The 22,456-nt window shown below is 37.8% G+C and overlaps 3 protein-coding genes across 3 annotated transcripts; all 3 read left to right on the top strand.

Moving 5' to 3' along the window:
* The first annotated feature begins 10,665 nt into the window (after window positions 1-10,665).
* On the top strand, window positions 10,666-14,986 carry LOC122047688 (probable inactive purple acid phosphatase 29). Its single transcript, XM_042609120.1, has 4 exons — window positions 10,666-11,083; window positions 12,695-13,086; window positions 13,408-13,858; window positions 14,439-14,986. Exons 1-4 carry the CDS (start codon window positions 10,720-10,722, stop codon window positions 14,468-14,470), a joined length of 1,239 nt encoding a protein of 412 aa, XP_042465054.1. The 5' UTR covers window positions 10,666-10,719; the 3' UTR covers window positions 14,471-14,986.
* Window positions 14,987-15,470: 484 nt separating this feature from the next.
* Window positions 15,471-16,548, top strand: LOC122047687 (glycine-rich protein 2-like). The gene has a single exon (XM_042609119.1). The coding sequence runs from the start codon at window positions 15,553-15,555 to the stop codon at window positions 16,285-16,287; it is 735 nt and encodes a 244-aa protein (XP_042465053.1). The 5' UTR covers window positions 15,471-15,552; the 3' UTR covers window positions 16,288-16,548.
* Window positions 16,549-20,649: 4,101 nt separating this feature from the next.
* Window positions 20,650-22,188, top strand: LOC122047686 (thaumatin-like protein 1). The gene is made up of 3 exons (XM_042609118.1): window positions 20,650-20,817; window positions 20,897-21,572; window positions 21,889-22,188. The coding sequence occupies exons 1-3, from the start codon at window positions 20,760-20,762 to the stop codon at window positions 22,058-22,060; spliced, it is 906 nt and encodes a 301-aa protein (XP_042465052.1). The 5' UTR covers window positions 20,650-20,759; the 3' UTR covers window positions 22,061-22,188.
* The last annotated feature ends 268 nt before the right edge of the window (window positions 22,189-22,456 follow it).

Here is a 22,456-nt window from a genome sequence, read left to right as displayed (position 1 = left end):
CAAGTTGACACTCGTTTTCTAGTGCCAACGACTGCTGGCGAAGTGATGAAGGAAGGCTGCTCGGAAGTCCTTGAAGTTGTGGATCGAGACACTTGGCAACCGTTTGAACCAATGTTGCGCCAATCCGGATAGCGTAGTGAGGAAGACTCGGCACTTCACCCCGTTAGTGTACCGGTGAAGTGTGGTCGCGTTATCAAACTTGGACAAATGGTCATCCGAGTCGGTTGCTCCATTATATTCTTCGATCGTCAGCGGTGTGTAATGCTTCGGCAAAGGGTCGTCTAGAATCCCTTGCGAGAACTGTTGATTGATCTACTCGGGCGAATCATCTTCCTTTGGCAATTTTTTTTGTGCGTTCCGAACGAGCACCTCATCTAAAGAAGATCCCCGATCTTTATCTGTTCCACCCCTCTCTTCTGATGGAGTTTGAAATAGTGCTCGATGGAATGAGATCAGCGCATAAGGGGCTTCCCCATAGGTGCGAATCGGCTTCTTGATCTGCTCCCGAGCGACTTTTTGGTCCGCTTGCTCTACTCATTCGGCCGACCAGCCTGTAGCTGATTTCGTAAGCTCTGGTGCTTAGCGCTCGGAAAGCACTTGTTGTTGCTCTACTATCTTAGCTGCTCGGGCCTATATCAGCGCGTCGAGCTCTTCTTGTGTCAGCGTCACCGTGTGGTGTCGTCTAGTTTCTTTCATCTCCTCATTTCGGATGCAGACTACGTTCCTGCAGACAACGCCAAAATGATCATGTCTGAAAGTGGGCGAGTGGAAAGTTGGGAGGTGGCGGCTTCACTGACCGGGCATAGACCTTGCTCTACTCTGCAAAACAGATGACGTCAGTGCCAGGTCAGGGAAGGGGTCCCCGGTGTTGGCCCTCCGACGCTCAAGTCAGTCATCGAAATGTAGAGCAGAAGCACAGCAACAGTAGAATTATGAACCAAAAGTAAATCACGCGTACCTTCTGTTATGATGTATACTAAAAGCCTAGCTTTTGGTATAAATATTTATCTAGAAATAAGAATCACATTCGTCAAATGTCGACATTTATGATAAATGTAGTTGTTCAATTAATTTATATTGTAGATAACATGGTGTGTGGTGTCACACACAGAGGATCATGTTATCAGTACCTTATAAATTATAAACAGTAGCTCACGACCAAGATGGAAAGGAACAAACCATTGGAAGGTCGTAGTGTAATTAGGTATTAGTTTATCTTAACTATATAATTGCACTAGTACACTTAGAGTGTATTGAGTAGGACCATTAGAGGTCGTTTCTTTTATACTGACTTTATAAAGGAACAAAGACCTCAGTTATTATGGAAGTGTGTACTCTTAATCCTAATATAATAACAAGCACATATATTTGATATTTATTTCTTTAATTTATCAATGGGTGAGATTTAATTCGATAACTCAATAAGTCCGATAAGTTGGGAAATGATATCACTTATAGTGTGTATTGTTGATTATAGAAGGAAACTGTGTCCTAGTAATCTAGGTTGAGAATGTCCCCAAGAGGAGCTCATAAGGATTGTCATGTTAAACCCTGCAGGTGGACTTAGTCCGACATGACGATGAGGTTGAGTGGTACTACTCTTGGACTAAGATATTTGACCCTGTCCGAATCGCTGAACCAACGGACGCTGGGCACGTGGCGCTCTCCTTGTTGCTGGCGTAGATCTCCGACCGGTCGTGCGATGCTCCGGCGCACCTCCAAAGAAGTCGGGCCGGGAGGGGGTTCCCGGCGACGACCCTCCGATGCTCAAGTCAGGCAAGTGGACAACAAAGGGGTGGCTTTGAATCTCCAAGAATGCGTACCTCCGGCGAAGTGTGAGACTCCTTATATAGAGCTGGGAAGGGGGCTCACGCACACACACCGAGGCTAATACGTGTCCTCAGCCCATACCTCAGTATGAACTTGTCAGAAAAGCTTACCTGACACCATGCTGCTACAGTCCGAGCACATCTTTGATGGGACAGCGGAATCCTCTGTCATAAGATCCTGCGTATGACCTGCTCGTCGAACATGCCCTCTGTCAGAAGATGTTCCCTTGCCCTCCTTTCGGTCCCTATCGTAGCCTCTTGTATATAGAGATTTATACCCACCACATACCCACCTTCTTACCCATCCAATGGGGTCGACCAAGCTAGCTTGGAACCCAAGCTAGGGTCGGCCAAGACCAAGTGGATGAGCCAAGTTGGTGGCCGGCCAAAGCTTGGGTCCCAAGCTTAGGTGGTCGACCACTAAAATATAAAAAAGGATTTTTATTAAAATTATTTCTTATGTGGATATCATGTTTTTAAAAGAGAGTTTAAAAAATTAAAAAGTTCCTTTTATAGCTTTCTACAAAAGATTAAGAGAAGAGATTAATCTCTTTCCTTATTTGTAGATTAAAAGGATGGTTTTAATTTTTGGTAAAAACTTTCCTTATTTGTAAATCATCTACATGTTTAAAAGAGAGTTTAAAATTTGAAATCTTTCCTTATTTGTTGATTAAAAGGTGGATTTTAAATTTTAAGAAAACTTTCCTTTTTAACCATGTTCATGATTTAAAAGAGAGTTTAAAAATTAAATATTCTCTTTTATAAGTTTCTACAAGAGATTAAGAAAAGATTTGATATCTTTCCTTATTTGTAGATTAAAAGAGATTTTAATTTTTAGAGATAACTTTCTTTTTATCCACATGTTTAAAAGAAAGATTTTAATTTATAAAATTTTATTTTTACCAATCATGAAGGGATGAAAATTATTGGAGAAGTTTTTTATAAATTTCTGGAGATAAATTAGGAAGTTTTAATTAATTAAAACTCTCCTTGTTTGTAGCTTTAATATGGCCGACCATTATAATTGATGAGAAGAAAATTGTTTTTAATTAAATAAATTTTCTTTTTCTATGGCAAAAGAATTAAGGAAGTTTTTATTAAATTTTCCTTATTTGCCAAGACCAAGGATTATAAAAGAGGGGGTAGAGGAGGCTTCATGGTGAACGACTCTATTCTATTTTTCCTCTCTTTTCTCCTTGGGTGTGGCCGGCCCCTCCTTTTCCTCTCCTCTCCTTTGTGTGGCCGAAACCTTCTCTTGGTGGAGATAGCTTTGGTGGCCGGATCTAAGGAGGAGAAGAAGGAGAGAAAAGAAGTCTCTTTTCTAACATCCCTTGGAGCATTGGTGGTGGTTGAATCTCTTCATCCTTGGAGGTGCTCATGTTGTGGCCGGACCTTGCAAGGAGGAGAAGAAGGTGCCTTGGTGGTTCTCGTCTCGGAAGATTGTTGCCCACACAACGTCCGGGATTAGAAGAGGAATACGGTAGAAGACCTAGAGGTTTTTGTTTGCAAAAGAAAAGGTATACTAGTATTTAATTTCCGCATCATACTAGTTTTATTTCTTTGTAAAAATACCAAATACAAGAGGCATGTGATTCTAGTATTTCGAATTAGTTTTCGATGTTGTGTTCTTTTATTTTTCTTTTCCTTGTGATTTGATTATTGTTTTTGGTTGACCTAAAGTTATTTAAGGAAATTAAATATTAGCTTTCCTTAAAAGGCTTTGTCTGGGCGGTGGTGGTTGTTCCCATATCTAAGAAGGCCATGTGCCTCGCCATGCAGTCCTGGAAGCCAATTTTGGAAATCAATATTTAATGGAATTAATAACCTAGGTGATTTGGATCGAACGTGTTAAGTTCCGCAGGAGATCCAAGTCTAAGCCTAAAAGAACAAATAAATTAAACTTAGGATCAAATGTGTAAAGTTCCGCAGGCGATCCAAGTTTAATTTAAAAGAACACATGGTAGCTAGGAAAAGGTTCAGACCTTTGTACAAAATTTTTGTACAGTGGAACCGTTAGGTTTTCCGAGTAGCAACCAACACCTTCGCTGGTGATGAACCCCCTTTATATAGAGTCTTGGTGAGCGACGTACATGCTCCTCGTGGGCACGTTATCCGATATGTTCGTGGCCACACCTCCAGCATGTTCGTGGTCACGTTCTCCAACATGTTCGGGGCCACATCCTCCACTATGTCCTATGGAAGGATGCCACAAGGACCACTATCCTGTTGCTTGGCCGAGCGGGTGACCCGCTCAGTCAGGACTGCGCTCTATCCACGGTCAGGTCCCACTACTTGGCCGAGCGGCTAGCCGCTCAGTCGGGAGTTCTCCGCTCTATCAGCTTCGGTTGACATTCCGTGGGGTCTGTGTAGTAACTTGCATTCCTCCATTCGGCCAAAATGATCCAGTCTCCCTTAGGGTCTCAATAATATGACCTAAGCACCTGCCTATGGTATTCTCCCGAGTCGGAAGGATTGTCCGTTCGAACAAGTCCCCCGCCGATCAGGCCCTACTTGTCCCCACCGGTTGTTGCATTTATCATCTGTTCGGCTCTTTGACATTTGGGCGTTGACTATCTTGACTTTGACCTCCACCCTGGCGGTTGACCTTGTGTCAGGTGGGCCTTCTCCTATCGCCGTATCAACTGTGCTCTCGTAAACATGTTTCAATCGATTACCCTAATCGATTGGTAAAGCTTAATTGATTGCCCCAATCTATTCCAAGCTCTTTTGTTCTTATGTGAAAACACCCCTAATTGATTGCCCTAATCGATTAACATAAAGCCTAATTTATTAACCAATAGATTCAGAGCTTTACTATACTTTGCAAAAACCTCCCAATCAATTGGAGCAGGTTCTAATTGATTAAGCAATTTATCTAGTCGATTGTCCTTAAGCTAATCGATTCCCAACCCTAAATTCTGAACTTGAGTTTAGAGTTCCTTTGCCCAATCCTAGAGTCATATGTGACTTGTTGGTACTTCTCCTTGCCTAGCATTCGGTCACCCTTGACCTGCCAGGCCTTTTTCACCAAGTGTTCGGTCAACTTTTGCCCCACTTGGACTTTTCATCTTGTACCAACTCCTGTTAGACTTCCAATCACTAAATGTTCGGTCAACCTTTGACTCACTTGGACTTTTCCCTTGCCCAGCCCTGCTAAGACTTCCACTGTCTAGTTTTTAACTAGGTATTCACTATCTAGCCTACTAGGACTTTCATTGTCTAGTTCCCAACTAGGTCTTCATTGTCTAGTTCTCAAGTAGGTCTTCATTGCCTAGCCCCGTTAGGACTTCCATTGTCTAGCATCACTCACTAGACTTTTCCGTTATATAACTCTCAATTAGGATTTTCCATTATCTAACCTCTAGTTAAGACTTCCTTAGACAAGTATTTGGTCCTCCCTTAATCTACTTGACTTTTCTCTAACATATTGTCAAACATCAAAACTTAAACTCGAGCTTAGTTAAACTGATTAACTTTGACCCCGAGGATGATTGCACCAATAGAAATATTGTTTTAACTAGGTTATCACTCTCTAATAAGCAAAATTAACATAAAATAATGACATTATTATAGAAGCTAGCAACTAACTGCTACCACTTGCTAGCATATACATGACTAATCATGATCAAATAATGTTTATTTTAAAATATAATAGATATCGTGGAGTCTCCTTCTTTTATTTTACTCGTTGAAATATTGTTTTGACCGTGTTAATTATGACTATCCATAAGCAAAATAAATACAAGATAATGACATTTTATATAAGTTAGCAACTAGTTATTACACGTTAATATTATAGCATTTATCTGCTACTTATACACGATTAATCATAATCAAATAATATCTATTTGAAATATAATGGATGATTCCTCATTTGACTCATCTAATAATACATTAATAACAAAATAAAATATACAAGAAACTGAGTTTATCAGAGTGTATGAAATAAGGAAATATGTCTTTGAAACAAGAAAATGATGGAAAAAACTATCTTGCAAATAAGATAATAAAAAAATTTGCGACTGAAAAAAAAAGAAGTAAAAAACAACTAAACCCGACGTTGGAAGGAAAAGTTAAACCTTAAATCGAAGAAGGGAGGACGAAGATAGAATGTTTTCAGGTTGAAATACGGTCTAGAAATATAGAAATTTTAAATCATATCTACATTAAGGGTATTCAGACACTTCAGACGTCTATTACGTTTTTTGAAAAATGGATGCCTATCTAATATTTTATCAAATAAAGAGTGCCCTATTTTTTAAGAAAAAGAATATAGAAGGAAAAATATTAATGATTAGTTTCAATAATATTTTAACAATAAAACAGAAATATGCCCTCCACCAATGGGCATGCAGGGGCGTACATGTCAACATAATGCGTTCGTTATATACACAAAGACAGTTGACTTTGTTTTATGAGCAAAAATGACATCCACATTGTTGATTTGACTTGGCATGGGCCATCCTTGCATCATGAAATACGACATTTTTGAATCGCAGAAAATTTTGATATTATTTAAATCACTTATTTAAATTTCATAATATTCTAATTACGTATTATATTACTATTTAATAATATATCCCTTCTAACCTAAAATCAAATTAAGAGGGTGTTTGACTAAACTTATTAAAAACAGTTTATAAATTCGTACAGCTTATAAGTTATTTTAGGAGCTTATAAGTTGTTAGGTCTTATTTTAAAAATAAATTGTTAAAATGTTTAGGTGAACTTATTACAATCAACTTAAAGATATTGATGTGTTTGATATTATAAGATCTTTTTATTAATAAAATTACCAAAAAAGGTATAATACTATTAATAGAGTGTTTTGAGATTTTTATTAATAGAGGGTTTTGGGCGAATTTCTACACCGGGGGAGAGAAAATTAGAAAGAGGCGTTGGCGGAGAAGATGACACAATGTTGGAAGAAAAGTCGGCGGAGATAAAAAGATATTAGGCTTATAAAAATTTATGGAGGATAACATAGGGATTTATGAAATTATATAAGGATATTTTAGAGAAACAAATTATTAAAATAAGATCTTTTATTAAAAAATAAGGTCTTCCATACTTTTTTAAAAATAACTTATAAGCTCTAAAACAACTTATTTTGACAACTTATAAGCTGTTTGAAAAAAAATTTACCAAACAAATTTGAAGAGCTTATAAGCTCCAAAATAACTTATAAGCTATTTTATTATTAGAATTTTTTTTATTAATCAATCAGTTATCTAGAGTTCGAGACTCAACAACGACATATAATTAAAAAAATTTCTCATTAATCAATCGAAGATTTAGAATTCGAGATTCAACTATAACGTATTATTGAAAATTTTTCTCATTAATCAATTAGAAATATAAAACTCTCTTTAGTCTCACATCTTAGAATTGGCAGCACTGTAAGCAACAAAATTTCTATAAATACTTTGGACCGACAATATTAGAAAACATATCCTAGCATTGCACATACTTATTTATCTTTGGATTTATCAATTTTTAGATAGTATAGATCCATTAGTTAGTTTTAGATGTAACTGGGGGATAAGCTTAAAGAACTACAATCACTTAAAATTAAAATAAATGTACTCATGAAAATCTCTTTTATATATCTATGACTTTAAATGTGAATTTGATATTCTAAATTGAGAGCAATAAAATTTTGAATTAGTAAAGTAAAAATTTAAAGATATACTCTCAATTTGATTTATTATTCTCAATTACACTATTAAATTTGGATCGAAGGGTATAAATATATTAAGTAGATTTTAAGTTTTCAAGAATATCAAGTTTTGACTGATGGACTTAGGAAAAATATTTTAGGAATATGATACATAATTTGAATATTAGGAAAACTAAATATATAATTTAGATAACATGTGTGTTTTAAGTAAAATATACACTATTAAATTTAGATCCAAGGGCATAAATATATTAAGTAGGTTTTCAAGAATATCAAGTTTTGGTTTAAGTTTTGACTGATGGACTTAGGAAAAATATTTTAGGAATATGATATATAATTTGAATATTAGGAAAACTAAATATATAATTTAGATAACATGTGTGTTTTAAGTAAAATATTAGTTTCCTTAAATAAAATTTATCTTAAATTTTATATTTTAAGTAAAAAAATTATAAGTTATGTTCTCTAAATTTAGATTTCGTGAATAATATTTTTTTAAATTTAGGGAATAAAATTTATTCTCTAAATATTAAAATATTATTTAATTTGGTAAAGAGAAAAAATATAAAAGGAATAGATAATTTAGTGAAAAAAATTCATTCTCTAAATATTAAAATATTATTTAATTTGATAAAATGAAAAAAAAATAAAAGGAATAGATTGGATAATAAACAGTAAATATTACATAGGGAGATAATAAAAATAAGAAAGAAAAAAAATAAAAAAGAAAGATAATAAATATTTTTAGGATAATTGATTCAGTATATAAGTGGAAAATAATTATTTAAATTTAATAAAATGATGATTTATTTTAAATTAGATAGATATTAAAAAAAAATGAATGTGAATACTCTACGATATTGCATGCAGTATACATGCATCCTCCATAATTTTATTTATTTATTTTGGTGCCACAAATTAAAATATTTAGGAAAAATCTAACCCCTCGGCCTAGATTTGCTTTTACCTCATGTGGATCTTCCTTGTCTCCATGCACTGAACCATGACATAAATACTCTTATCTCATGCACCTAGAAATCCACACTAGATTGCACTGCTCGATGCCGCGTCATCATCATTAGATAACTATGTTGAATCATGGGGGAAAAAATACTTGTTCTCTTGCTTTTTTAATAAAAAAATCACCTTTCAGATACATTACACTTAGCCTAATTTTTCTTTTTTTTTATTTTTTTGTTTTTTTATGTTTTTTTCTTTTTCTTTTTACTATTTATTATAAAAGCACTTTCTCTGCCATCATTTTTTTTCTATAATCCTTTCCTATTTTTTCCTCGACTAAGGGTGTAAATAAATTAAATCAAATTAAATATATAGAAAAATTTAATGTTGAAATTCGATTTGAAATATATACACTCGAGTTTGAGATCAATTTAAAGTTTGAAAAATTTTAAATGTTGTATTTGAGTTCGGTTTGAATTAGGGGCTCGGCTTCGAGTTCGACTCAAAATATTCGAATTTATTCATGAATTATTCAAATTATTGTTCGAAAATAGGTTCGAAAGTCTCAAAATTTATTTATTTAATATATATTTAATTTATATTAATAAATATTAAAATTCACAAGCGGCCCAAATAATATAATTTGGACTCGAGTTCAACTCGAAAAAAAGTTTGAACATATTCGAATTTGGCTCGATTCGATAAATTCAAATATGAATCAAACATTTTTTGAACCGATTCAAAAAGCTCACGAACCAGACTCAATTCGTTTGCAGCCCTATCCTCGACTTCATCCATTAGCTCATCCAACTATACATACTTGAGAAATAGAACCCAATATAAATTGCCGTCTATTAAAATTCCATTATATATATTTCAAATACTTAACCTATTAACTCAAATCTGCCTAAATACCACAAATAGGGACAGAGCCAGGAGTGATGACGGTAGCATTCCTTCTTAATTTTTAAGTATAAAAAATATATGAGATATAGAAATAAAGAATGAAAGAAAGGTAAATGGAAGATAACGATATGATCACCTCCTCTCATAATAAATATATACATTTCATTATCTCAATATAAAATTTCTGATTCTGTCTCCGATGACTGCTTATATCCAATACTTATGCATGTCTGTCAACTCAGGATCCAAACAAGATTTTCATTAGCCGATACTTATTCGATGCTTAATTATTGAAAATCCATTTTCATTAGCATTCTTTTCGAGCCCTAGCTCTATTCCCCACACAAACTAACCATTGCATTGACTCATTACACTAAAAGATGATAATCATCACACGGGACTGTTCAAGTCTAATCCATATGATCTAAAAGAGAGATAAATTATGAGCAATATAATTCAGTATAATGAATTTTTATTATTTTTTATAATTCAGATATTTAATTTTTCGAATCGATTAATTCTGTACGTGATTAATTTAACTCTACAAAAATTTTCCATTAGTCATTAGATTAAATCGAGAAGTACTTATAAAAATCTATCCAGATACCTAACATCCTTAGATCCATTTTCCATTGGAAGAAAACTTTATTATAATATATCGCACTTGAAATTTCGTAAAATTTTTGATTATTCATTTAAGGATCCATAATGGCTTTTGTACAAAGAGGGGATCAGGTGAGATCCCGTCGGCATTTAAAGGTGAAAGAAGAAGGAGGGCAATTAGGCACACTTGACACCTCTTCCAATTTAAAAATAAAAATGGTCCATGATACTACAAATCTAGGATTCCCCTCCTTTTTGTGTAGTTTGTCCAAGGTGTTGGAACATCTTGAGACCATGTATTCCCACTATTGCACCTAAAGATTCTAAAATGTTAGATTAGGGCTAGGGTTATTAAAATATGCATGATTCATTATTATAAGTGAAAATTTAGTTCCCTCTCTAACTTTTCAAATATAATAGTGAAAAACATATCAAGAGTGTTGTGTGTAAAACATATCTCATCATAAAATAATATAAAAAATTTATTGCTAAATAGTTTTTTAAATTTGTTTTTTTTTTCCAATTTTTCTATAATTCCAAAAATATAAAATGTAAGATTTCATCCCATTGCGCAATGGGCCTTTATCTGATTTGGGCCCATGTACAATCTGATAACAGGACCATGAAATAAATTAAATCGCAGTGACAGCTGTATTATTAATTCCATGAAATAAATATCTCAGTTCTGTAAAATATTCATTTGACTCCTCGACGACGAGCCGACGAGCCTTCCCCGGCGAAATGGCCCGCCACTCCTCCATTATCCTCCTCCTCCTCCTCCTCCTCCTCGTCCTAATCCTCGCACCAGCGGCCGCAGATGCCTCCATCTCTCTGCGAAGAGCGCCGTCTGTTCTACAGCGAAGGGGAGGAGGCAGGGGAGCTGGCCGCGCTTCCCCTGCTCCGGCTCCGCGCCTGCTGTTCAAGGGGAGTCGTCCGGGCGAGTTCAAGATACTCCAGGTGGCCGACATGCACTACGCCGACGGCAGATCCACCGGCTGCCTCGACGTGTTCCCTAACCAGACCGCCACCTGCTCCGATCTCAACACCACCGCCTTCATCTACCGCGTCATCCGAGACGAGACTCCAGATCTCGTCGTGTTCACTGGTACGCTCCCTAAAAACGCCCATTCTTCCTCCTATTTTACCTTAATTTTATCTTTCGCTTTGTTTCTAGTGTTTGTGCGAGTTACCGAGAAAAAACACACTGGCAGTGTTTTTTTATTGTGGGACGGCTGTGATTGTTGATTGCTGGAAAATGACATTCTTGCTAAGATTGATAGAGTATACTAGTCCAGGTGTGAGAACCACTTCTTTGTCCTGTTAAATGGATTAACAGATTTAGGGTTCCCATTACTGATGAAGAATATGAAAGCAATGGATACCACTCCTCTTTTCATATGCCCCATTACAGCTTGAATCATAGTGGGATATTCAATAATCTTAAAATTTTATATCGATAAGATCAGAATAATTGTTTTTTTTTTTCCTTTTTGATGAGCTATTAAGAACATGAGATCAGAAGCTTTGTCTACTGCATGGTAAAGGAGTCCTCTGCTGTTCACTTATGTTAACCTTTAACACAGTCACAGTTGGTAGGTTGCTTGGAAAATAAATGCGTTTGGTGGCTTTGTCTACTTGATGGTAAAGAGAGTCTTCTGCTGATGGCTGTCATTAAAGTTCGTAGGTTGGTTGGACTAAAATGAGTTTGGACATTAGACAAATCGATACATTAGCTTAATATGAAGTTCTAGGGTCAGGTAAAGAATTTCAAATTATCTCAGAGTTAATGTGAGCTAACCTCGTTAATTTGGAACAAATAATTTTTGGATTGGTTTGTAAGGATACCATGTTCAGATTGTGTCAATGGATTGAATTGGTGATAGGACATTCATGTTTAAATTTTGAAAAAAAAAGTAGCAGCTTAGTCTTTTCCAATCTCAAACCAGGCTCCACTGATGCAGAAATTAGAGTTCAGTGTCGATTGTTCAAAAATGTCCAGACCACACTCCTTCACAACCCATTATACCAAAATGCCATCTTCAAAAATGTCCAGCACAGGTTTTACGAGCAATTTGGTGAAACAACTTGATGAACAAAAAAATTGCCAAAATAGTATTTTTATACAAGAAAGTATACCAAATAAATTTTATTTCAAGCATTGAGTGTGCTAAAAATGCCAGAAACAACATTTCCGCACAAAGTGATTTACCAATATATATAAAAGTAGTTGAACTTTGTAAAAAGTAAATGTATGCAAATGCAAAATTATTTGAGCTTACTAAAAAGTTCTTTATTTTCAAAAGTATCTACTACTCGTATCAATTTCACAACATAATACCTTAATACTTCATGCTACGTGAAATCAATGTTATGCGTTGTTCTTTAAGTACTGTTAACCCACATGCAACATTCGGTTCACTGATGACAAAATTTGATCAGTGATTAAGAAACAGAATTGTCCATTGTAACAGACTTTCCCATGGATTTGTCTTTCCCAGCGCAAGTAGATATTTTCCACAATAAACCCTCCTATCGATCATAAATAAGGAATAGGTCATTTTGATAAAATCTTGAATGACCTTTGATTAAAGTAGCAATAACCTTCAAGATTGTGACCTGGTATACCTAGCGAAAAAATGTTGGCTATATCATTAATAAGGTATTCAAATTGATTCTCTGTATATGTATGGCTGAATGCATTACCTGTACCGAACAGGTGACAACATATTTGGCTTTGATGCAACTGATGCTGCCAAATCTTTGGATATGTCATTTGAGCCAGCAGTCAGTCTCAAGCTCCCATGGGCAGCTGTCTTGGGTAACCATGACCAGGAGTCTACCCTATCCCGTGAGGGTGTGATGCGCCACATTGTCAGTATGCCCTATACTCTTTCGAAGCTCAACCCAAATAGCTTCGATATTGATGGCTTTGGTAACTATAATTTGGAGATTTATGGTGTGGAGGGCTCATCACTGTCCAACAAATCAGTACTCAATCTCTACTTCCTTGACAGTGGTGATTACTCCACTGTCCCCTCCGTTCCTGGGTATGGCTGGATCAAAGCCTCCCAGCAAGTTTGGTTTAAGCAAACCTCCTCACGCCTGCAGGTATTCAAACAAATAGAACCCTTGCTATATTATGATTCACAATCATCATGCGATGAGCCATGTAGTTATTTTTATATTGTTATTGCATATTACAAGCTATGGTATCTGCTTCAGAAATCTCAAAGTTCCTACAAGTATATCATGTTAGAACTAAGTTTATTACTACTGATTATTAACCCAATTGAGTGATGTTCCGGATGCAAAACGGCACGCCTGAGAACCTTGTTTTGAAGTGATTGCATTTTGATCACTTTGGAATTTTATAACAACCTGTTTAGTCTTCGATTGCACATGCATTTGAAGCATTCAGATATTTTGCAGAAAGAGTATATGAGGAAACCAAGTGCACAGAAGGAGGGCGCACCAGGCCTCGTCTACTTCCACATCCCATTGCCAGAATACAGCAGCTTTGATGCATCCAATTTTACAGGGGTGAAGCAAGAGGGTATCAGCTCTGCATCAATCAATTCTGGGTTTTTCTCAACATTGCTAGAGGCCAGGGATGTTAAGGCCGTTTTCACTGGGCATGATCACCTGAATGACTTTTGTGGAAAGCTGACTGGTATTCACCTTTGCTATGCTGGTGGGTTTGGTTACCATGCGTATGGAAAGGCGGGGTGGTCAAGAAGAGCGAGGGTGGTGTCGGCGTACCTGGAGAAGACAGTGAATGGTGAGTGGGGAGGGGTGAAATCAATCAAGACATGGAAACGCCTGGATGATAAATACCTTTCCACCATAGATTCCCAGGTCCTTTGGAGCAAAGGAACGAATGGTAAGCTCCTCTTCTTCTACTAATGCTGCTTCCGTTAGTGCACTGACCAAGCAAAAAGCGAAATTCTGTACCTGAACAAGTTCCTGTTCGTTAGAAATTTTACAAATTAGTCAACACTTAATGATTTTCTCTACTAACATTCCGTTACTAGAACTCATCTGCTCAATTCCAATTTCATAGAACATGAAGATGTAGAATGACTGTTGAACAGAGGCAACAAAACATGTCTGCATTGCAACCTTCTAGCTGAAGAATACCCTTAGTTTTAAGTTTTGAATTTCTTCTAGCTTCTCTAAATTGCATGGTGAAGCACAAGATCATGATTTGCCCCATCTATGGCAGAACAATTGAACTGTTTCAAAACATAAGCTTACTCACTCACAGTTGGTACTAGTTTTAGATTGAATAAAAATTGCATTATAATAGTTTGTTTTCGATATGGATCTCTACTCACAGTTGGTACTAGTTTTAGATTGAATAAAAGGTGCATTATAATAGTTTGTTTTCGATATGGATCTCTACTCTGATTCATGAAAAGAAATCACAAAACAATTATTTTTTTTACTTGTATCATGTTCAGGTAGGCGTAGAAAGAGAACCTCTGGACATTGAAGTGTCGCCAAATCTATTCCCACAAAAGAATAGATGCTTCAGGAGTTGCCGATTCTGGCAGTAAATAAGACAGCTCTCCCTCTGCGAAGAACAATGAGAGGTTTGCAATCCTTATTTGTAGTAATCGCCTGAAACACTCGTGCAGATGGAAATAGAAGCATTACACTTCTCTGTGAAATTTGAATGATGCGATAGTAGTTGATTTACTGCATTTTAAAACTGTAAGCAAGGATTCACAGCATATCATAAGACTTTTGGGGAGCAGCTGGCTTGAAGTCATAACAGACCGAGCCAAGTCTAGCCCGACACACTACGAAAATCGACTGATCAGGCTCGAGCTGTGTTCAGTGGGAACTAGCATCGAATCTTAGTTGGACAATCTTGCACTGCAAACTCTAGTTTACTTCTATGGAAAGTGGGCATAGGATTCTCCACTCCTTTTGTTTCTATTGATGCTAGAAAATAATAGTTCCAAGTCATGGACTCTTATGCTTCCTTGGAAAAAGTATTAAAACACACGGTTTCCCCTTCTTTTTGCCAATCTCCTTTCATGAGGTGATGGCTTTTGCATCAATTCTTTAATACGCATATCAAAAATAAATAAATAAATAAATACAAATTATCATTTGTTATATTCTTTCAAGTTGTTATTTATAATGATAATTAAATCGAAATAATACAAAGAAAATTAACATAAATTTAGAAACGATTTAATAGAAATAAATACAAAGATTAAAATTTAAATTTCATTAGACTTTTTTTTAACTAATATTTAGTTAAATTTAAATATTAACATGATGAAGTTGAGTTTCATTAGACTTCGACCAATCACAACCATCTTTCTCTCCAACGCCAGCTCATTAAGGCAACGCTTCCCCAAAACATACCCATCTCATCGGACCGTCGGAATTTCGCCTACCTTCTCGATCCACCGTCCGATGAAGATCTTGATGGCGTCGCCTCGTGGACGCGGCCCTCACGCCAAAGCGCCTCGATAAAGTATTAGAGAGAGAGACGCCTCTCTTTCGCTCGCCCTTTCTGTCGCGCGCGTTAGGGTTTCGGCGAGGTCGACGACGGCTTCCATGGCGCAGGAAAGCAACCGATCGAAGGGCATGGTGAAGTGGTTCAACGACGTCAAGGGGTTCGGATTCATCACCCCGGACGACGGCGGGGAGGATCTCTTCGTCCACCAGTCCTCCATCAAGTCCGATGGCTTCCGCACCCTTGTGGAGGGCGAGGCTGTTGAGTTCTCGATCTCCGAGAGCGAGGACGGACGCACTAAGGCCGTTGATGTCACTGGACCCGACGGATCTAACGTCCAGGGCGGCGGGAACGGGGGCGGACGCAGGGACGGGTTCGGCGGCGGCCGCGGTGGTGGATCGCGCGGAGGAGGTGGGGGGTACGGTGGTGGAGGGTACGGCTTCAACGGTGGGGGCAGGAGTGGCGGGTGGAGGGGCGGTGGTGGATATGGTGGGGGCGGTGGTGGATACGGTGGAGGCGGGGGTGGATATGGTGGCGGCGGCGGTGGTGGCGCATGCTACACCTGCGGCGAATCTGGTCATATAGCTAGAGATTGCTACCAAGGAGGCGGTGGTGGTGGCGGCGGCGGCGGCGGCGGCGGTGGCGGGGCTTGCTACAACTGTGGCGAAACTGGCCATCTGGCGAGGGACTGTTACCAGGGCAGCGGAGGAGGAGGAGGAGGTGCAGGTGGCGGTGGCGGTGGAAGGTACTCCGGCGGAGGCAGCGGGGGTGATCGATCCTGCTACAACTGCGGTGAAATGGGGCACTTCGCTCGGGAATGTCCCGGCAAGAATTGAGTGGTGATCTCTTTCTTGCTTCGTCTCCTTAGCATTTTGCTTATCTGCTATAATGGTTCCATAGGCTTCATGCTGGGTTACTTTTTTTTGTGCTGTGGGATGTTTGCCCCTTCTCTATGTTTGGTCTTTTCGCTGGTCTTGATGGATTGTGTCTTATTTTGGGTTCTGCAAACAAAGTTTGGATGATGTATAGACTGCTGCTAGTCTTCATCTTTTTTTCTTAAGATATATACATTATGCTGCCGTATATTGTTTGTTCTACTTTCTCATTGTGATCTTCTTGCTGTTTCTATACACATTGTTCGTTCACATGAACTATAATTTAATCAATTCTAGTCTTCATACGAGTTTTGTGAATGCTAAAATTTTGACACGGGATGTTAACGTGCTGAAACTTGTATTAACTGTAACAAGCTTCATTGATAATTCATGAAGTTGTTTACTGCTTGAATGAATTTCTTCACAGGCTGTATTAGTTTAAATACAGCGATAACATGCACCAGTAGCTTTAGATGAACACGCTTTGCTTGAGTAAGATGCTGAAGTGATGTTTGGTTCTTATGGGGTTGTTATAAAGGAGATTCCTTTATTGATAATGCTGTATTCTTTTTTGTGTTTGTCTATGTACTTGGCTTTGTTTTGACGCTGGAATCTTCTGAATACGTGGTTGTGATGCATTATGCATAGTAATTAGCTTCTTTTGAACCTTGTTATTTGTTACCTCTAGACTTCTATTGAATTATCTTTGTTATGGCACAAGCAAGAGAAAAAAGGTGTTTTTGGTTGGTTGATTTTTTTTTCTTTTACTTTTCATGCCATGATTTTAGATTTGAATTTCATTGCAGAAACAACTATGTTTGTAAATGCTATTTGTTTTTTTCTCTTTTAAATTTTCCATGTCACCATTTTAGTCCTCTCACTTAAGAATCCTTTCCCTTGAAGGGATTTGTTTTATATGTTAATTGCTTTTTTACCTTTTTTATAATTTCCATGCGTGATTTTGAACCTCTACTCTCAAAGAAGAATTAGACAACTACATTCCACAAGTCATGAGTTGTGTAGGTTGGTTTCTTTTTTTTCCCTTGCTTCTTGCATGATCCAAAGAAACTTTTTGTTGTTTTCTTTTTCCCGTTTGTCATTATTCATGCATGATAGAAGCGTGAACTCTTGAAGAAGGAAATTGCTTTTTGAATATTCATTTTGGAATATCTGTTGTCATTTTTCCTTTTATATACCTCTTGTATTCTTGTCTGTTCTCAGTGAAGACTTGATTAGTAACTCGTGGTCTTTTTTGAAATTTTCCTGCAGCTTTCTCTCCTGAAAATTCTGATTGCTATTTCTTGTTTCATAATATAATAGTGGTTTGATTGTACCTTGACTGGCCTGATTGTTGTGGTTGCTAAACATTTACTGCCATATATTTCAAATACATTGGTAACTTTGAATTTTGAATTCTATTAGAGTAGTTGTTTGAATGGGATGACCTTTTGCTAATGAGTATTTTGTTGGTAATGAATTGTAGCTTTGATTGTTCTAGTATGTTTAAGTTTACAGGTAGGTAATTATCTGGTGTCTACTACTGAAATCCAGATCCCACTCTAGGCATAGTGAGGAAAATACTCACCTTGAGTTTCAATATCCATGACACGGACTGTTTAGTTGCATCCGTCTTCATCTGCAGATAATCCAGTAGTTCTGTTGATTTTTTTTTCTCTTGTCAAATTTGAAGTTTTTTCCCTGCTCTGTTTACATTTTCTCGTATATACTAAATGCGTTCAAAACATTTATCTTACATTCACTCTTCGCTTGTTGCTACTGAATTTTATCAGATTTATTGCCTGTTCTACTGATTACTGAAACTATGTGAACTTAAAGCTATCAAGGTTGCAACTTCAGTGTTGTTTCTTGTCACTTGTTCAGATCCTCACTCTGTCCTATTTCTTTGTCTGGTCAAGTGCACTCTTCTTATTCACCCTTAATCATTTCGATTCATTCAGGCATCCTCATTCTGCTTTATTTCTCGATCTGGAGCGGGTGAGTTCAGGATTGTGGTACAAAATCTAAACATAGCATATATGATTTCTTTTTCTGAAAAAAACAGAGAGAAGAAATTGATGAGTGAACTCCTTGATCTTCAGTGAAGGTCTGAGTGAAATAGTCTAGGGACACAACCCGGTGAGCCATACATTCTAGGCCTGCTCACCCATTTCAGGATTTTTACCTGGTGGGCGGTTCGTGGGTCAGGCCATTGACATTCACTTTTATGATACCTCGATTATTTTTTAAAAAATAATATATTATCTTATTAGCTAAAGAAAATATAATTCCTACAACAACAAAAAGACAAATTTGGTATTGCCATCCTCCCCGAGTCCAGGTCACCCTCCCCCCGCACCAAAAAAGAGCCAGCAGCGGCAACCACAGCCGACACGATCCCAACTTGACCAATCCATCTCACCCTTTTCGCCTTTTACGCACCTTTATACCCCCAGCCACCGTGGTCACACACACCTTTCCCTATTCAATTCCCTCTCTTTCCAAACCCTAATCCATTCTGAGGTCAATCCCCGCTCACTTTGTCTCAGCAAAGGAAAGATGATAAGCTTCTGCCCCCTTTGCCTTTCCTTTGACCTATCACTGCTCCCTCGTTTACATTCTGATAAGAGACCTCGAGCGATTAATAGTGCGAGGTGACAGCACAGGAAACAAGAAGAAGAAGGAAGCTTCTCTAAAGCTTTCAATTTTTTTTTAACAGACTGGCAAAAAAAGAGAAGGATTTGCCTGCGTCATCACTTATCCACTCCATGCAGCTTTACACGGCAGATTGCTTGCATGCAAAGCATTTAATTTTCCAACGTACCGTGACTTCATTCATCCTTACTATCCTTACACTCAGCCAATGAGCGAGCGTGAGGTTGCATCGCACCGTGCCTTCTGATGAAAATTTTTATTTTTGTTTTTTTTTAATTCTCTAATATCTTTCTTTTTTCTTCCCTCGGTAGAAACTTGGGTAAAAAGGGAAGATCCTTCGGCCGGAAGTCGAAGAAATAGTAGAGGACGGAACAGCACCCGATTCGTTCAGGGCCCCGCAGTCATTGACCAATTGTAGCGTCGGTAAAGTTGTGGGAGGACAGAGCGTTCGGGAAAGCTTCGCGAGGACGAAGTTTGACATTCTCCGGTCCCATCTCGGCGACCTTCTTTTACACACGTGGCCGCCATGCGAGAATCCAGACTTTTCAACGGACGGCTGACGCTCTTCCAATCATTTAAACAAAATATTCCGAGTGACTACAAGAGCACTCTCAAATCTTGCTAAAATCTCCAGACGCTCCTTCTGATCTGTGTTTTCTTACGCGGGTACAGGAGCACTCTCAATTTTTTTTTATTAATCTATACTGATTATTTTTCGATATTCTACCTTAATGAATTTAAATATCTTAAATTCATTATTTTTTCCCTTTTTATTTATAGTGCATAATATTTAACTAGATAATGTTTCTTTTATGCATTTTTTTTATATACCACTTGAGGTTTAAATAACTGAGAGTAGAGATATATCTTCGCAACAATGGACTATTAAATATTAGGTATTCTTTTAAATTATTATTTATTATACGCCTCACAATCCTATAGTCTAATAGTTATACGTAGAGAAATAAATCAGAAAACACTAAGCAAGTCATTATATAAAAAATATTTTTATCGATTTTATTAAAAATTAACTTTTATTTATTTTTATAAATGTATCGTATAATAATCAACTCAACGTAAACATTAACTACCATTATACGCGAAAGGTGACCTTACGTCCATTTCAAATAGTACTATTCCTTTAGTGACCTTATCCCTAAAACACCTCTAACATTAGTCTATATTATTCACATGTCTTTATGCAATTACTTTTACTAATTTAGCAGTATATTATTTTTTGCCACATTTGTCATGGAGAGAGATAATTATTTTTTTGACTTTTGATATAAGTGATTATCTTTAATGATGAGATGTGCTTATTACTTTTTTTTTATTTAAGATGATAAAATAAAACCTTTTCGACAATAAAAGGACAAAATATGAAGGAAAAAAACCTTTTTGACGATGTAAATAAACAAATACTACGTTCAATTGCTTAAGATAAGTAAACAAGAAAAAGGGAAGCATTTTGTTTCTCTCCTCTCCTCTCCTTTCCTCTCCCCTCTCGTAAACAAGATCCAAGAATCCATGATCAAATAATTCACTCCTTATTACGCGCTAATCCTCACTGTCTTCCATTAATGTCATTAGAACCGTGTTTAAACTTTAACCCCACGGTTTAACCCTCGGCCTCTTTCTGTCCTTCCCCTTCGCGTATAAATCCTCAACGCCATGGCGAAGAAGTCGCCGCCAATCTCCACTTCCTTCCGTTCTTCATCGCATTCCTAACCAAATAATCTTTGTTGCTTCTTGAGTAATCATTCGCGATCGGCGATCGCTCAATGTCTCGCCATCCGATCCTTTTCTTCTCTGTTCTGTTTATTCTGCGATTTGTTTCAGGTAATTTGTGGATTTTGCGAAGGATTTGAGTTGAAGTGGCTGCGATTTTAATGGCGGAATTCGTGGTTTGATTGCGCAGGGGAAGGCGCGGCGACGTTCTCCTTCGTGAACCACTGCGGCGACACCATTTGGCCAGGCGTCCTGTCGAGCTCCGGTAGCTCTCCGCTGGAGAGCACCGGATTCGAGCTCGCCGCGGGCGAGAGCAGGTCCCTTTACGCCTCCTCCGGTTGGTCCGGCCGCTTCTGGGCTCGCACCGGCTGTGTTTTCGACGCTTACGGTAACGGCTCATGCGGCACCGGCGACTGCGGGACTGGCAGGGTGGAGTGCGCTGGTTCGGGGGCGGCGCCGCCCGCCACTCTGGTCGAGTTCACGCTCGGCGGGGAGAAGGATTTCTACGACGTGAGCCTGGTGGATGGGTACAACCTGCCGGTGGTGGTGGAAGCGGCGGGCGGGGAGTGTCCGTCTACTGGGTGCTTGGCGGACATAAACCGGCGGTGCCCGGCGGAGCTCAGGGCGGGGGATGGCGCGGCGTGCCGCAGCGCGTGCGACGCGTTCGGGCAGCCGGAGTTCTGTTGCAGCGGGGAGTTTGGGAACCCGCAGACGTGTCGGCCGTCGGCGTACGCGCAGATGTTCAAGGCGGCGTGCCCGCGGTCCTATAGCTATGCCTTCGACGACGCCACCTCCACCTTCACCTGCTCCGCCGCCGGAGGAGCGCAGGCCTATTCCATCACCTTCTGCCCCGAATCCTCCACAAGGTATTACTTTACTTTGATCATTTCACTTTAGTCCTTACAGTTTAGTTTGATCCAAAAGTACCCTTAGAAATTTTAGAATTCAATGTTAAGGTAATTTTAGATTATTTTAAAACTTTAATATATTTTAAAATAATAAATTTCAGGAATTTAAATGATTTTATTTATTTTTACCTTCTACGCCTTTTGAAAAATCAAAGTATTGATTCCTAAAATAGCTCATCTAGTAATGATTGCTTAACCTCGAGTTCATACCGTTGGATCAAATAAAAAATACATCAAAAAATATGAAATATTAATTTTTTTTATTAATTTGCAGTCAAAAATCCACCAAAAACAATACCCCTCCAAAAACTGGAGGAGAAGGAGAAGAAGAAGAATCGTGGCTCGCAAGTCTCGCCATCGGCAACGCTAACCCTTCCAGAATAGCAAGAAGGAAAGAAATAGTTTATTCAATTATAAGTCTCCTCCTGTATTTTTCCTTATTTTGAGGGTGCAGTTGTTTGTTTGACAATTAGGCAAAATTTCATTTCAGGCCTGAAGAAGTTTGCTTACATTTGTTTTTTTCTCAAGGCGCTATTGCCCTTTCCAATAATGATAAAAGAAATTAGATATTTTACATAAAATCCTTCTTCATACTAATTTTATCAAAGAACTGAGGAGAAGAAGACCTGATGCCCCCTTCCATAATAGAGGGATGTAGAAAAAAAATCATTGGGTAAAAAAAGGAAAGAAAAAGTAATAGAAATCAATTACCAATAAAATTTTAGTTAGTGGCGACATATCCTTAAGACAAGATCAATAATTAGTCATAAGCATACAAGTAGCGGTAAAGTAGAGAAAAATCCCCAATCACAACTTAAATTTTGCACGCAATCCCTACTCAT

The sequence above is a fragment of the Zingiber officinale genome, chromosome 2B (assembly GCF_018446385.1).
Source record: "Zingiber officinale cultivar Zhangliang chromosome 2B, Zo_v1.1, whole genome shotgun sequence".
NCBI lineage: Eukaryota > Viridiplantae > Streptophyta > Magnoliopsida > Zingiberales > Zingiberaceae > Zingiber > Zingiber officinale.
This window is presented reverse-complemented; position numbering and strand designations above follow the sequence as displayed.

Excerpts from the sequence above, each read along its gene's own strand:
- LOC122047686 (XM_042609118.1), top strand. The coding sequence starts at position 20,760 with ATGTCTCGCCATCCGATCCTTTTCTTCTCTGTTCTGTTTATTCTGCGA. Across the intron at positions 20,818-20,896 it reads TATTCTGCGATTTGTTTCAG|GGGAAGGCGCGGCGACGTTC; the intron begins GTAATTTGTGGA and ends TTGATTGCGCAG. Across the intron at positions 21,573-21,888 it reads TGCCCCGAATCCTCCACAAG|TCAAAAATCCACCAAAAACA; the intron begins GTATTACTTTAC and ends ATTAATTTGCAG.
- LOC122047688 (XM_042609120.1), top strand. The coding sequence starts at position 10,720 with ATGGCCCGCCACTCCTCCATTATCCTCCTCCTCCTCCTCCTCCTCCTC. Across the intron at positions 11,084-12,694 it reads AGATCTCGTCGTGTTCACTG|GTGACAACATATTTGGCTTT; the intron begins GTACGCTCCCTA and ends TGTACCGAACAG. Across the intron at positions 13,859-14,438 it reads TTGGAGCAAAGGAACGAATG|GTAGGCGTAGAAAGAGAACC; the intron begins GTAAGCTCCTCT and ends TATCATGTTCAG.
- LOC122047687 (XM_042609119.1), top strand. The coding sequence starts at position 15,553 with ATGGCGCAGGAAAGCAACCGATCGAAGGGCATGGTGAAGTGGTTCAAC.